The sequence below is a fragment of the Prenolepis imparis genome, unplaced genomic scaffold, assembly GCF_030444845.1.
Source record: "Prenolepis imparis isolate NDT839.2.m4 unplaced genomic scaffold, iyPreImpa1.0 SCAF_4, whole genome shotgun sequence".
In the NCBI taxonomy this organism is placed as follows: domain Eukaryota; kingdom Metazoa; phylum Arthropoda; class Insecta; order Hymenoptera; family Formicidae; genus Prenolepis; species Prenolepis imparis.
Window position 1 is genome coordinate 2079763 of NW_028141162.1, and position 17378 is coordinate 2097140.

General features: G+C 36.3%; 3 protein-coding genes across 11 annotated transcripts in view; 2 read left to right on the top strand and 1 right to left on the bottom strand.

Annotated features, from left to right (window-relative positions):
* LOC145934681 (uncharacterized) overlaps positions 1-17378 on the top strand; it is a 213359-nt gene that overhangs the window by 192319 nt on the left and 3662 nt on the right. The window lies entirely within an intron of this gene.
* LOC145934677 (neurotrimin) overlaps positions 1-17378 on the bottom strand; it is a 363184-nt gene that overhangs the window by 166827 nt on the left and 178979 nt on the right. The gene's annotated exons all lie outside the window — the stretch shown is intronic.
* On the top strand, positions 1717-4692 carry LOC145934942 (uncharacterized). The gene has a single exon (XM_083035858.1). The coding sequence runs from the start codon at positions 1822-1824 to the stop codon at positions 3016-3018; it is 1197 nt and encodes a 398-aa protein (XP_082891984.1). The 5' UTR covers positions 1717-1821; the 3' UTR covers positions 3019-4692.

Below are 17378 nucleotides of genomic sequence, written 5' to 3' on the forward strand. Positions count from 1 at the left end.
AACACGTTTTTAAATATGTTCTATTGTTAATATAATATTATTACACATAAATACATAAATTATAAAAATAAGTAAAATAAATAAGAAAATAAGAAAAATATGAAGTCTTTTAATGTAATAGTATACATAAAAAAAATTTTCGACACTATTTTTAGACGTTACGTATGATGGTTAAAACTCTCTTGTTTCCATTGCGTTTAATCTCAAGAGTCAAGGAAACTATCTCATCCTAGTCTTTCATTTAGATCGAGTCACTTAGTTTTCCTTAGTCATTCGTTACTCTTCGCACGATTCGATATTTCATCCACTTTCTTCCAGTTTTCTTCGAATGACCCTGTCGGATGGTATTGTTCGCAAGAGCATCTTTCGTGACCCCGTTTCTTTTTACACCTATTCGAAAGCCAAAAACGGAAGAACGACTACGGAGATGAACTCGTTTAATCCTTCGGAATAAAAAACTTAAAAAAAAAAGATTCTTTCGTTTTGAAGTATTCTATGACTTTTCTACACTCATTCAGAAATAGAAAAAAGTCATTAAACGTGTCTGATTTATTGAAACAGGAGAAATAATGCTTTTTTGTAAATAATAAAATTTGGCCATATATTATTGTTTAAATATATTTTTACTGTAGAATTATTTATTCTCTAATAATACATATAATAATATGATAATAATATAATGTTCTAGATAAGATCAGAGATACATACTTATCTAGACTTATGTTATAGGTATATACATTATCACTGAATATGCTATAATATATCAAATTCTTCTTAATAGGATGATTTAGAGAATTTTACGAAGATAACTGCAAAGTTTTTTTCACAATAATCGACCGTTATACTTTGTGTGTGTGTGTGTCAATTGAATTTTTCAGCATTATTTTATAAAACTTTCATGACACATTCTTAATTATTATTCTCATTATTTATAATAACGCGAAAATAATTAAGTTATTTATATTATATAATTAAGTTATTATTATAAATAACTCTCTCTTATAACACAGTTTAATTGCATTATAATACAATTATATTCGTTGTCTCATTTTTCGCAAATTGTACGTCGACGAGTAAATATCCAACACATAATATTACATAATTTAATTGCCAATCTCGTACAAATACTCGCGCACTAATCCCGATTGATTTTATCCGTTGTATAAAAAAACAGAGATAAAGTTATTGAATGAATTCTCGATAAATCATTGATTATATGATAAAATCATAATCAATAATATCGAATAACTGAACGCATTGGTCGGTTAGAAATATTTTTTTTTTTTTTTTTTTTTTTAGAAAGGAAAATTACATGGTTTCTCGAGAGTTAACGATAACTTTGTTTTTCTTTTGCAACGAATAAAATCATAATCAATAATTTTCTCAACTACATTATAGTCGCTGATACGATTTTCGACGCTGTCATAATTGTCATTGACTTTTTCCTGTCACATATTATTTTGAATCGGTCAGAATCGGTCGGAATTTCGGTTATTGCCATGCCCCAGATACACGGTTATTAGTCAATAACAAGCAGTGTTTCCGCGCGTAATTGTACATCGTGTTGACGGACAAATCTAATTGATAATGCAGCATCGCGATGCATTAAATCTCCCACTCTTCTGTTTGCACTCGTGTATCTTTATGACACAAGATGGCATTACCTAAAGTTGCATTCTATCTGGAAGTGACGTCACGCTATAAATACCACAGCCACAGAGATATCAGAGATCACAACTTCGCTGCGGTCAGCACATCTACATTCATAATTCTGACATATTGATTATCGTGTACGCGTTATAGAGAGTGTATAGAGACAAAATGTCCAGTGTCGAAGATTCTCAAAGCTCGTTCGAAGAAGTGATGTCAAAAATTATCGAGAATCTCGGATCGAAGGTCGAGGAAGCTCAATACGAGCTTTCAGAATGCATTGAAGGTTTTATGTCCACGTTGTATCACGTATGCGTGAAATTTAAAGACAAGACGAAGGGAGGACAGAGCGAGGAACTGACCATGATAATAAAGAGACCCACGCAAGTAGAGATGTTCAGAGAAATACTCGACGTCAATCCTCAGTTTCACAACGAGATCGTGTTCTATCAAATCTACGCCCGGCCGGATGAAAACTTTGTCAAGTGCTTCTACGCCGATGAACGGCCGCCCATGAATTCAGTGATCGCGTTGGAAAATGTCAACCAACGAGGATACCATCTCTGTTCGTACAAGTACAACGTTCCTCTGGATTATACGTTGGCGGCGATACAGGAGATGGGACGATTCCACGCCAAAGGTTACGTCATGAAGGAACAGCAGCGTGAAAAATTCTTCGACATCGTGAAGCAGTTTCAAGAAGCTAAGTACAATCCGGAAGCGGATGATGAACACAAGAAATACATCAACATTCCCGTGGTCCGAGCAGTGGAATATCTTCGTGATCAAGGACACGATACGATTTTTTGCGATAAAATGGAAGCTGTACTTTCGAATGCATATGACGCAATAATGGTGGAAACAGTGAATCCAACGGAACCTTTGTCCACGCTGTGTCACGGCGATTTTACAGTAAGCAATACTCTTTTTAAAACAGAAGACGATGGAAAACTACGAGCGATGCTGATCGACTTTGGAACTTTGGTATATTCGACTCCCGTCGTCGATCTTTCTACGTTTCTCTATCTCGGTTGCTCAAATGAACTGAGAAAGGATAAATTTTTCGAAATCATGCGGGCCTATCATGACACGGTGAAGAAATATTTGTTAGACGCTGATATTCGCGACATTGAAAAGTATTCCTATGATGCTTTCCTGGACAATTTCAGGAAAGGTGCCCTTTTTGGTTTCGTTATCGCGTCCTTCTTTTTAGTGTCAGTGATGGGATATCTCGAAAACCTATCTCATACGGACATGACAGAGCATATAAAAAACGGCAAGCTAGCAGGCGGAGATGAAGTATCCAAAATATTAGCTGATATGTTATTGCAGTTAAGAGATTTTGGTTTTTTGCAACATGTCTTATGATTGTTTGTTTTTTATATAATATATGCACTCATATCAGTTAGTGACTGTGATGTATGTATGCGAAAGATTTTTAAATAATTAATGGCGCGTCAAGAGGACACGTAAGTATAAAAGGAGTGTAGGTTACAAGCAGATAGAGATTGTTAATATTATTTTATAAAATCATGTAGCGTAATTTAAATTCGTGTATCAGCACTCTACACGAATTTCCTTCAAATCGACCATTTTCTCACATTAATTGAGTAATATTCAATATTATTCAATTATTTTTTGTTTATAAATAAGCGCATTAGAATTCTTCTCTCTATTATAAAAGATAAAATAATGTTATAAAAAATAATGTTTCAGAAAAGAGCAATTTTTCTCTTCGGAATATTTTTTGTATATGAATAGAGAAATCACAAGTCATGCAAAGAAATTTTAAATTATGTGTAGATAGAAATGGCATGATATGAGAGAAAAAGAGAGAAAAGAAGGAGAAAAAAATGATATATAAATTATATTAATACAAATTTAAAAAAATTAATTACCTCCCCCTCTCTCTCTTCTTCCTGTTCTCTATTATCTATTCTCTATTACTATACTACATATTCAATTTGTTCGTTATCATGGTTCTAGCATGCCTTTTTTTACAAATTAATCATTTTCGAGTCATAATTAAAGAAAAATATCAAAGTTTTATTATCAATTGATTTTATTGGGTTTTATTAAATTTTATGGAAAAAAAATTTAAATAATTTATTCTTATTTTTTGTTCTTGTATCTAATTTGTGTATCATATCTTTACGCACTTGAGCGTAACCTTTATCAGATAGATAACGAGTCGATTCGAAACTGTTGCACAATTTGCGGATTTTGCGAAAGGAGTATATGTGCAAAATTTGCGAAAATGAAACAGCGTAGCTATAAGAAACGGATTAAAACTGGAGTCCGCTTACGTGTGTGTTTGTATGTGTGTGCTTCACACTCAAAATAAGTGTAGTATTGCGGAAATGCCCTGGTACACATTGGTGAAATTATTCTTTCGTCTGTGCACAAGTCCGAATCTGCCTTTCAAATAAAGAAGCGCCCAGCGTAGCCTCCAGAGAATAACTTTGTCATTTCCATATATTTTTCCAAGCTAGCGGCGGCGTTTATCACGAAGTTCACTTATGCCGTACTACTCTAGGTTCGCATACAGTCGAATTTTTACATTAATATAAAAAAATATTAAGCATGCGCGAGAGAGAAACAAAGTATTATCAGTCACAATTTCATAACATAAATTTTTATTCGTAACAATATTACCCTTAAATATATACTATTTAGATTTTTTTAAAAATATTTTTTGTTAGAAGAACAACTCTCTCTAAAAAGTATAGACGCGTGTATGTAAGCGTATATAAAACGAAGAGAATATGTTTAATAATAAGAAATTGTTTGTGAAAAGAACATTCCTTTTATAAATGTTATGTTATTACCTACATTTATATCATGATATTTTTATGATAGCTATAATTGTGATATTTTTATTATGAGAAAAAAATTTCACAAGTGTAAGTGGAAATGCGAGATTTGATGAATGTACTTTGCACTATTGTGCAATATTATTCAAAGAAATTGCAGTATTCCAAGGATGTATACCAATGAAAAAATGTGAATAAATATAGCTTATATGCTAAAAATGTAAGACAATTCGTAAATTCGATCTTTTCCATACATGGTATCAATTATATGCATCTATCCCTCATTCATTAAAATTCACGCTTTGAGAAACGAAATTTAAATGACTGCCTAAATAAATGATTTAAATATAAAATTAATATATATATGAGTAATAAGCTTTTTTTTTATTTTGATTTTACATCTTTAATGCGTTGCACTTTTGAACTTATGTAATTATAAAAGTTTTTTGTTAAACTTCTGACGTAGCATATGATGTGACAGAATTTTATATTTGTATGTATTCGTATCATAAAAGCATTTAAGAAGCAACCTAGTCTTAAATTGAGTGATGGTGATGAAAATAGCGCTGATCTAATCTTTCGTAATTGCGACTCCAAAGTATACGATAACATGATATATGAAAGAGCTCTCATACCTATATGTGTGTATTACACGCATTATGTAATTCTTTAGAAAAGCGATTTGTCTATAGTGTAATACGTCACAGTTACGCAACGCATGAATGTATAATGTTGCCTCGTTTATTTAAAAAAATTATCAATCATTTGAACAAGTAATCATTAAATAGAGAATTAACAGCTATATATTGACATTAATATTTAAATAGTGACAAAAAAGTATTTGAAATATTGTATCTTGTAATATATACCGGGTGTCCCATTTTAAAGGACCCACTCAAATATCTCAGAAACACTGCGTTAAATCAAAAAATGTTTCCTACAAAAGTTGTAGGGTTTCGAGGGGGACATAACATAGTAATATTCATATGTCCTTGGGCGGCGTCTCCAAGGTCAAGTGAAGGTGAGAATAAATTTTTAAAATGGAAACCCATATTTTTTATTATAACATCTTTTTCTACTAATTAATTTGAACAACTTTTATCTGAAGCATTTTTTTATTTTCTTCAAAATTCACCTTCTCACCTTCAAATTCTCACCTTCACTTGACTTTGGAGATGCCGCCCAAGGTCAAATGAATATTACTATGTTATGTCCCCCTCGAAACCCTACAACTTTTGTAGGAAACATTTTTCGATTTAACGCAGTGTTTCTGACAATGAGATATTTGAGTGGGTCCTTTAAAATGGGACACCTGGTATGTATCTATACACGTGTTTGTGTGTGTTGTATATGTTGTATAATAAATATGAAATAAATAATGAATAATAAGTAAAAAGATTATTGTATTCAAAATTTTCATTTTAGAAATATTATTAAAGAAATTAAGGAAACATTTTTAAAGAAATTCTTCTCTCTCGTGGAATTTTATATCACAATTGATATACGCATTAATTGCAATAAATACATTTTAAAAATACAATCAATCAATATAAATCAATAATGCACCAATTTAGGATAGTGGAAACAATTAATGTCGAAAATAGGTCATAAATAGATATTTGTATGACTAATTATCTCTCGGGATTTTAACAGCCGGAAACATGTTCCTCGATCGCTTGAAGCGAACAACGCCGTTACAGCAGTTGGAGAACCTCGGCAATCGCCAATGTAAGCTTGCTCTCTCTCTCTCTCTCTCTCTCTCGTCATCTTTCTCTCTCTTTCTCTCGCATAGTTGTCGAAGCGTCGCCTGGGATAAGTTTGATCGTTAAGACCAAAGAATGCGACACCGTATACATCGCCTAGCGTGAAACTTTTCGAGGGTCGCCCGGAGCGAGTTTAACAATTGTCGGTGTTGAACTCACTGGATAGTTGCGATATCGGAGAAAACAGGCAGAGTATATGTATGTATGTATGTATACCCGCGATGAAAAACAGAGAAAGAGAAAAAGTAAAGAGAAAGCGAAAGAGAGAGAACAAGGTAGAAAAATGGAAGAAGAAACGGCGAAGGGATTAGAGTGAATCGAGGTAAGGAGTGACAAGCTCAAACTGGAACGAGGTACGAAAGGTGCTGGAACACTTTAATCGAACTGCAGTTACGAGTTCGAGTGAAGCAGCGCTTCTGTGCCTTCTTCAAGTTTCCTGATAGTCTTCTATCGGTATAACTCGCGAAAGCGTTGCCGCGCTGTAACGATTTCGAAGAAAGTGATTCCTGTAAACAGTCGTTTGTCACTTCCCCTTGTTAATACCTTCTTGAAATTAGAAACTATTATTGTGTTCTCGTCGATCAGCTAATATCGATCGTAAAATATAATAAAATAAATAGTTGGCGAAGCAATAACGATATGTCATAATTGTAAATTCTCTCTGTAAGCTCTTTATATTCTAATTTTAAAATATAAATTCATCCTTTAATATATTTTATATTCATTTATTATTCATTTACTTTCGAAGCGTAAAATACATCTTTAAGCAGCATGCAAAGACTAATCCAGTTAATAATGATAAAATAAGAGAGTGCGTTAATAATTAAAAATCAGTTCTTTTTCTCTTTATTTATATATTTATCTCAACTAGAGAAAAAATAGTCGATTAGATTATTTAAAAAAAAAATGCCTCTTGGTTTTGTATAATCTTGTATTTGACAAATTAATTGTTATAATCGGTCTATATTTTTGTCCTTTTGAGTATATCTGTATCTGTATGAAGAAAAAAAATTCTATTAAAAAAATTTTTATTCGAACGTTTTCTTTTCCCAAAGATATTATATCGATATTTTATATCGATTCGATAATAATAATTAATCAAGTTAAAATTTTTATACAAATTGATATCACTGATCTATTAATATATAAAAAATCAAGAAAAATTAGATATTTTGAGAACGCTGATGCATTCTGTGACATATAAATGAGAAATATAAATGGGAAATATAAATGAGAAAATTTAATAAATACATATGCTTATACACATATCCTCCAGATATTCGTGATGATTTGTTGGCCTTGCTAAATACGTGATGTTTTGAGAAGCGCTATCGCTCTCCAAATATCATTTCAATAACTAATAGACAAATAAGATAAATAGATATAGGCAACAATTATTTAGAGCTCCGATAAATTATTTGACGTACGAATATTCTGGCAAATATATCCACGCAAGAACGACGGAAATTACTCGATTTGTTCCGATAATCAAGCGAGCAGTCGTGTAGGATGAATAAATCCACGCTACCCGCCAGCGTCCCGAAAGGAGTAAATCCCGTAGGAGTACCGTGCTGGTTTACCGTTGCTTCGCGCGCATTTGTCTCGCGAAAGAAGTACCTCTCTCTATCTACGGTGATCTAATCGTTCGTCGAATTATTTCGAAACGCTATGATTTCTACGAAATCTATTTTTACACGCTTCTTCTTTCGTGCTATTGATTTTTATCAACATCGAATTCTTCCAAAGCACGCGATTGATCCCGAAAAATGCGAATCTCGTGAAGAGGTTGTCTTGTATCGAACCGAGATCGCTCGATAAATAACATTTGTCCGCGGACATTGCCGTTCTCACCTTTCTCGACTGCTTCTTTCATCCATATTTTGGATTTGTATATGAGCGACACAAGGTACACGCGAAAGGAGAGCGAGGGAGGAAGAAGAGAAGGGACACGCTAAGGAGGCAGGAGAAGGCGGACAAGTGCAGATAGGATCTAAACGGAGGATCGAACGCCGTCCGGGAGGATATGGGAACCGTGCGGGCGAGAAGTATGCAAATGCGAGAGTACATTTATCTCGGCACCACGCCCATGTATTTCCTGGAAGCTTCCGGACGCATTGTCGGGAGCGAATCGAATACCCGCGCCTCCCCCGCCTCACCGGCGACACACACGTACACCCACACACACACGTATGTACACATATAATCACTGTACGCACGTATATACGCGCTGATGGTCTGTATGCGTATGTGCCACCGGTCCGATACTCCGGAGATTTACGAGCAAACTAGCCCGGTCCCCAGGGCTAATAGACCGGCAAGTTATGGGCCAATTCAATTTAATTTCGAAAATAAACAACCACCATTGGCGACGTCGGTCAATTTATTCCGAGGTCTCGCGATGCGGCCGTGGTGTTCGGACACAGGGGGGGTCTCGCCTGTATAGACCGAGAAAGTTTCTCGGTCACCCACTTCATCATACGACGAACGCTAAGCTCATTCGGAGAACCCTCATAAGCCGGGATACGTAAAGTTCCATCTCGGATTCGTGGCGCGATAATCAATGGACTTTTTGTTTAATTGAAGCGTCCGCCGGAACAATGTTGTAAGTGTCGTTCCGCGAATTTATATCGCGACATTTGTCATTGACATTTGTAAAGCAATAGGATATAATGTATATGTAAAAAATAAGATTGTAAAAGCTTCTCGGTTAAAAACGTAGAATGCAAGATTATCCGCAGAACGTGTTTCAGTTTATATCGCGTTCAAAAATAATAAATTCTTACTTTAATTGAGAATAATCTTCTCAAGTTATTTTTCATTAAAAAAAATAACTAGTATAATACTACGTTTTACTCTGCCAAGATTAATTTTTAAGTCTCACACGATAGCACGCATCTCTCTTACACGATATTCGTACGAGACTAATTGTGCAATTATTTTCACAATTTAAAAAAAATACACATGTATATAATAATATTTTAAATATAATAATTGTATGCATAAAATATATATCTCTCTCTTCGGAGAATAATAAGTAACTGTAGAAGACGCGATTGACTCGCCAACGAATCGCATTAATCGAAGGCAAATGAAAGAAAGACGATGATAATGGATTGGATGGACACACCCTTGTTACCAAGAAGCGGCCAAAGTTTAATGAATTATCGCGCTTGGTTTCTCGCAACGACAAGAAATCGATGCACGTTAAATTACGGAGTGGTAATAAAGCCGCGCGGGCCAGTAAAGCCGGCACGGCTCATTAAATTCTCCCGATAGTTTTCCCAGCCCCCGATTTATCGATGTACGCGAGACTTCGTACATTCTGCATTCCCAAAAGTATTGTCTAAGAATACGCATGCTACCGCAGCATAATAAAGTTGTAAGCCGCAGAGTATTCTATCAAAATCTTACGAAGAACTCGCGGAGAGAGAGAATCTGACGATACGAAATAACTTTATTACAGATGATGTAATAATGATGATTCATGACGTTAATAAAATCAATTATTTCTTTGATGCTTTAATGAAATAAAATACGTATTTCTTATACACTTAACGCGTACATAGAGAGAATTTTCTCTTAGAATTTACCCCGAAAATCATGGTAACGTGGAATAATATGGTATAGAAAGAATTTTATGAGAATTTCTCTGACAAATATTTATCACAATAAAAATAATAATATCTATTACAATAAAATATAAAATATGTTTGATTAATTTTACTATGCGGTTAAGATATTATTTTTATTATGATAAGTATTAATTAGAGAAATTCTCATAAAATTCTTTCCATACCATATTGTCCCACGATTACCATGATTTTCAGAGTAAATTCTAAGAGAAAATTCTCTCCGTGTACAAAGTCAAAAATTAAAAATAAGTATAAGATGTATTTAACGATTTATGAGTAATTGGCCTTCTACAATCCTTTTTTCCACAAATATTGCAATTGTGGATTGTTCGCGGCGACGATTTAATACAAGTCACTGGCACTTCGGTAACCAAGTGATCAGGCAGTCGGATGAGGCGAATGCACCACCGCGGTCGCCAAATTACGATGCAAATTGTGCGGGCTTTGAGCGGGCATTTTCACGCGAGTTTGCACCGCCGTGCAACTTTCTCGCGAGTAAAATTGGAAAACTGCATCGTGAATTATACGTTAATTGCGCGTGACTCGCGATAAAGCACAGCTCGCGTGCTGACATGGTTCGCGAAATTACGCAAAACTTGACGTGATAGCGCGTGGGTATACGTGGATATCGACGAGGAACGTTACGTTAAGGGACACTGTGTGTCGGAAAAAAAAATTGCGTGCTCTATCGAAGAACTGTAACACGCGGAGAGAACAAGCTCGTTAATATCGTCCCGGATATTATCGCGGAAAAAGATAAAGAGCGCTCTTTCATTTTGTTCGACTAATGATAATTTTCTCATTACGCGAAATGTGTGTCCGATCGAGAGTCTCGGACGAATATATATAGTACATATATACGCGGAGTCGAAATTCTTTCTTTTGTCACTTTGGGCCGCAAACAGCGACGCCGATCCATTATTGGATGCCGATATTCATCGTGCCTGATCTGTCGATAGATTCACGAGCGTCCGCTATCTTGGACCACAGTATCGGGTACCATATTCTACCCCCGTAATCGCGCTGTTACAGCGGCCGTGTTGATCGTCACACGTGTAATTGGGTCTCTAAGACTATGTATCGGGATACATAGTTCCGTCCGATTTCGCATCCGCTGACACCGTAAATACGCCGTATCCGCGCAAATGCGCCCTGACAGCGTCCCAATGCATGATTGTTGCCGAAAATATATACGGCACAACGTCATGACAGATGCATCGATCAATTTTTCGCGATATTATATAAAATTGATCTTCTTGACGTATAAAAAATAAATAAGCGACGAGAATACTGGACGAAAGATGAAATTGCAAGATTAATTCTCTTAAACTATAACTATGCAATATATTTTGTTTAGGCGCGACTTGATCGGATATAAATGCAAAAATGTGAATGGAGGTCACGTCGCGAGAAATAACGGGCTCGCGAGAGGAAAAGCGGAAAACCGCGTTTTCGGACCGCGATCAAATATCGGACTGCATCTTCCACGCGTTTTATATAAAACGACAAAGGACGAGCGGAACAGGATCTCTTCTTCGAATCGAGGAATGAGGGATGAATCGAACGAGGCACATCAAAATTCGTTGAAGAGAGGGTGAAACACGATCGAGAGCAACTTTACTGCGAACTATTAATTCGTTATAGCTTCTCATTGTCAGACACGGAGAAAAGCGTCGTCGGTTATCGATCGCGGTTCGTCAGAGCTTAATTATATGATAAATTTACGTTCTTCTGTGTGTTCCGAGGAGGAAATCATCTCAACGTTTGCCAAAAGATTTATTACATGAAAGCATGATATTCAAAGCGAACGGCGTTTTCTGCGATGCTCTGTGGTCTACTTTTCGAAAAGCTCATACAACTCATTTTTGCCGAAGCAAAACTCTGCTTCTTCGATTAAATTTTCAATCATGATAAAAAGTCAAGTTTAAATAGTCTGTTAAACCAAAGATTTGCATCGCTCTCGTATTCATTTGACGACCACGTGAACGAAGACGTTAGACGAAAAGTGTGATTGGCCAAAAGATTTGAGGAAAAAGAAGAAGCCTATATATGTGGTCAGATTATCTTATATCCGATTACAACCCTTTGGATATAAGCAGGGACGCTAACAAGACACAAATTACGGCTTCGTGTCCATTATCTATAATTATTGCACCACTTTTCGGGCGGGAATAAGAGATTAGATTACTTGCAATGAATATCTTTCAGCTATAAATATATAGAAAAGTAAAGTAAAAATGAAAAATTTGTAAATTAACGTGTCAGGGATGGGGATATTTTTGCATTATATTCATTCGCCACAAGATATGCTATAAATTTATATGACTATATAATATATTATATCATACAACTTTCGCCCATATAAATTTACAATTCAATATTCGCTTTGCGTTATGTAGAGAATTATCGCACAGTAAAAATGGATAATCTTTATTTGTTCTCTCGATAGACATTGTATATTTATTTTTAATTGAATTATTAAATGCGTTCAACTTCGCTTTGCGGTTAAAATAAAATTAAAAAAAAAAATGATTGTATACCGAATGCAATTAAATATTTCTCCAATCGATTTTTTATTAATATTATCCCGTATTATCTTATTATATACTCGAATATCGCGCATAATACACGGATGTTATCCAACGATCCGGCCGATGATTTTCAGCTCCACCGGGAAACGTTATATTAATGTAATCTAAATGATGAACGAGAGATGCAGAAGCAAGATTCGCGCCCGCTCTCCGCGAAATCTATACGAAATTATTTTCTCGATATTAAATTGCGAATTCTGCGCGCGAGAGAGAGATTTGCCTGAGTAAAAAAATCTTACGTGAAATAAAAATCTTACTTTATGTATGGCTTATATATTTGCGCCGAGATAATTGACATTAAATATTGAAAAGTCGTGGCGAAAAATGGCGGTGGTGGCCGAATTAAAATTCTCGTTGAAAACAGACTCCCCGGCATAATCTGAAAAGTTCATTACGTGAATCACGTGCGTGAAATTTCCCGAAAACCGTCATATCGCATCGTAGCGGAAAATTTGATTTCGCTAATGGGATCTTTCATCTCCCCTCCACCCCGGTGCGTTACATCCCGCAGAAAATACTTGGCGGTAAAACCGCAGAGTTTCGAACAATCTCGACATTAATTCTACCTCCGGCTACCGAGCATAACTCTCTCTCTCTCTCTCTCTCTCTCTCTCTCTCTCTTGCTCTCTCGCCTGCGTTCGTAGAAATATTTTCTATAAAACCCGCTCTCTCTTCTTCCGCGCGCACAATGGCGACCATGCTATGGAAGTGAAAATACTTTGTCTTGTTTTCAAAGGGGACTTAATATTTATCATGGCAAAATGCTTAAAAGACTGTTGCCGACAGGTCGCATAATTTAAGTGTTTCCTACACTCACGCTATTTTGCATGCTGTCTCGTTCAAATGCGCCGTGCGTAAGTCTCACATCGAAGGCGGTGCACCGAGTGCAATCGATAGTTTTTGCGAATACTAGAAATGCATATTCGTCCGGTTGACATCGCGACTAGATTTTCATTCCCTTCTCGATGCAAGGAAGAATTATCACGGAGAAGTATTATTTTGTACATTACCATTTATTATTTATACACGAGAGAGAAAGAGCCAGAATAAAAAATAAAAAATTATAAATAAAAATTATATCAAATGTAATTATTATTTACTCGTCAAATATAAGTTTTTTACACGTATTATCGTTTTCGCTCTTTATATTTTTGATACAATACAGGCTCTCTTTTGAAATAAAAAAAAGCCTTCTTTTTTTTAAATTGCTATTCAAAATATTACTTTTTTGGTGTGTAGTCTCCTATAACCATTCACTCCAGTTACCAATTTTATAGCGAATATCATATTGCTACACACACCCATGAATGATTTTATCATTATTTGTGTACTGATATTTTTCTGCGATTTTTATATTATAAACGCAAACACTTTTTTCTCGTTACCGCAAGAATATCGGATTGTTGAGGTGGAAAAATAACATTCCGCGCACGATGCACGCTACGGAACATAGTGTAATCACGCTTATTGTTAAGACAGACCGATTTATTTTTCCATGTATGTCGCTCGTATATTTTTCTATCGAGCAAAAAACATTCGCGAGTCTTAATAAAACAAATGTTGCATTTCATGTCGCCTGTACATATCTAGAACTAACTCCGGCAAATACGCAAAAATTAATTTAGTATGCTTTCATCGCGATCCGTCTTGTAATACATTACGCATTTAATTAAGAACGCCGCACTATAAAACTGATTTATCAGCAAGACCTGATAATCGCTCAAAATCTATAAAGATGAATTAATTTCGTCTCACGATCTGCGCAATATGCATTAATTATATGTTATTAAAAAATACCCTATTATTCCTGATGCTTCCTCGCGTTTACCATATTCAATCTGATTTACTTGAAGCTTTTAAAAACGAAGATCGCATCGCGTACAATGAATTTTCATGGCTCGCGGCTCTCGTTTTTGTCAAGCGTTTTCGCGAATGGCGACTATGTCGGAACTCGCGTGTCTCGTGTAGTACGCTTAAACGGCTTTTTAACATTCGTCGCGTGTACACTTCTATGCTCGTGAAAGAGGGGGATAAAGTGGGGTGGCAGCGCTCGCAAAAAAATATAATAGTCTGGACTGGGGTCGAAAGGGACGGAAAGACGAAATCGCTTATGGAACCGCACAATATATGTGAATCATGTATGTGCATGTTGATCCTTTTGCGCGTATATATCGATAGCTCTTTTCTGAATTATAAACGATCGAAAATACAAAACTGTCCAAGAATACGAAGAAGCTAACAAAAAATATGAAATCTTATTTCTTACCCCTCTTTCCCTCTCTCTTTTTATTTATTTAGATATTCTTGCGCACACTTCGCTTTAATAAAAAATGTAATTTCAAAGTTACGTTCAAAATAGCCCGGCGTTTCGTGGGTAGCATGAAAAAAAAAAGGTATCAAAGCCATCGTCTGGCGACATATCTCGAATTTATAACAGTGAGCTAATCGCGAAACTCTAGCTCCAAGCTGTAAAATGTCAATGTAATCCTGTCACGTAAATACCTGGCGATAAAATTATAGTATATGTATAACGTGAAAGAGCTGGGAGAGAGAAGATGAAATAAGCGACATAATAGATGAAATAATTTTAGCATGATAAAAGTGAAGAAAGTTTAATCCTTAATTTAACTACTCTATATATATAAAATATATTAAATATAAATATAAAATCATTTTATAAATGTAACGTGTTATATTTGTGTATAGAGAGAAAAAATGAGAGAAAGAGGAGCTTTAAAATATATCTCCTTCATATTATGACAACCCAGTTTAACGCATAAAGCTTGCAATGCAAATCATACAATAAGCTATTAATGCATTTGCACGACCATCTAATGCAACAGAACTCTGTAGCTCGTCTATATGCTAAAGAAACCACGAGAAAGAGAGAGACAGTGAGAGAGAAAAAGAGAGAGTGACGTATTGAATTTATAAAAATCCCATCAATAATGCTTTCGAGAAAACTCGTTATCATATTCATTATCGACACGAGTTTTCGCTACCGCGCAAAAATTGCGTCCGCGTGAGAGAGAAGGAGGAAGCTCGAGCAAAAAGATATTCTCTCTTTCTCTCTCAAGTGCAGAAATATTAATGCACTTACATTGTATGTATATGAGCACAAAGAGAACATCGGCGCGATAAGCGGCGGATCGATACCGTCGGGAACAAATCATTCGTATGATAAAATATTAAATTGTAGCCGCAGCAATATTTCATAACGGTATATCCACCGTCGCGGTCATTATCGCGCCCTTCGTAAACTGTGCGTATATACATATATATGTGCGAATATTTCCGAATCAATTAAATCGCGCGCGCCCCATCAAAAATCACGAAAATCGCGCGCACAAAAATTGTAGATGCTCGTTTGTGGAAAATAACATCGGTATGTCGAGAGGCGAGGTGGAGAAAAAAAAAACACACACCATCGCGTGATAATATTCCATTCGTGATTATGCGACATTTTCCTCTGGTATATAAGAGACCGTTTTTGTATTACCGTCGACCGGCGCCGGTATAATTCCGCGCATTCGTATGTTTATACATCGGAGGGAAAGAGAAAAGAAGAGAGAGAGAGAGAAAAAAATGGAGAAACGCAAACGGCGAGTATCAAAAGCGCATAATTTCGGCTTAACACGGACGCCACTCGGATAGAGCACTCTCTCTTCCTCTCTCTCTTGGCCTCGCTCCCGTTATTGGCGATAAACCTCAACCTGTTCTTCGCGTGTGTACATACACGACGTGCGCACATGCGCGCGGCCTCACCTCGCTGTGCAATTCATGCCGCATCGAACGGAGGTGCATTTAACCTGGTGTGCGCCAACTCGCGAGCCATTGAGATAAAACGCGCAGTAAATAAACAGGGCCGCCCCGCGCCTATTATTTACGAGACAAGAAATATCGAATCGGCGGCGGCGGAAAAGCCGAGCGGATAAATCGCGCGAATGCATGCACGCGCGCGTTTAAAATAGGCGAATGTAGCGGCAAGATATGTGCGAGATGTATCGCGATCATATGTCGGAGATATTCGACTAGAGAAATACCGACTTACAGGTGTCATTATATTCGCGTTAGCGAATTGCAAAAAAAGAACTATCCGTACGTGTCTCTCTCTCTCTCTCTCTCTTTCTGCTTTTTTTCCCCGCCCTTAGTAACATTTTTTTTCAGCAACGTAATCGCTTTTGTCGTCGCGTGTGAAAATTTTAACTCAAGATCGAATGTCAAACAACATCCTCGAAATTTTTTTACATGAATATAGCACATGAATGATGTGAAATATGATGCCGTCGAGTCGAGTATCATTTTATATATCAGCACGATTATGTTACCTCGTTTTAAATTATAATAAACATCATTTGTCTTTGATCCTGTTATGAAAGAACATTTATCGTCTCGTCATTTTTCGAGTTCGGTTCCTGCTCGAATCAATAGAGTATGGATACAAAAAAAAAAAAGAAATCTGGAAGGAGACAATACGATTTATCTATCGTGGTAGAATACAATTTTCGTTAGAATCTGGCGCTCGTCTTTTCAATCGTTCTTCGCGAAATCGTTCCCGACAGGAAGTTCCGCGACCCAAATAACGACAGCGGATATCTCGCATGGCGAAGCGAGCCAGAAATCGGGGATTAAAGAGTTCTGTGTCGCGCCGCAGAACGAGGTGTCAGATCGCAGACGAGGAAGTAGGAAATCGTCGAAGTTTCCAGGTCGATAGAAGGGTACAATCGGGGTGAGTCTTGAGAGAAGCCGGCCAGAGGAAGCGCAAAGGGTGGAAAGAAGAGACGCGGGCGCAAAAAGGAAACCAGAGAGGGCGGAAGGAGAAGGTGGCAGAGTTTTCTCTCCCTTCTCACTCTTTCTCTTTCTCTCTCTCTCTCTCTTTCTCTCTCGAACGCGGAAGAACAATTGAATCAGCGAAATCAAACTACCACG

Excerpts from the sequence above, each read along its gene's own strand:
- LOC145934942 (XM_083035858.1), top strand. The coding sequence starts at position 1,822 with ATGTCCAGTGTCGAAGATTCTCAAAGCTCGTTCGAAGAAGTGATGTCA.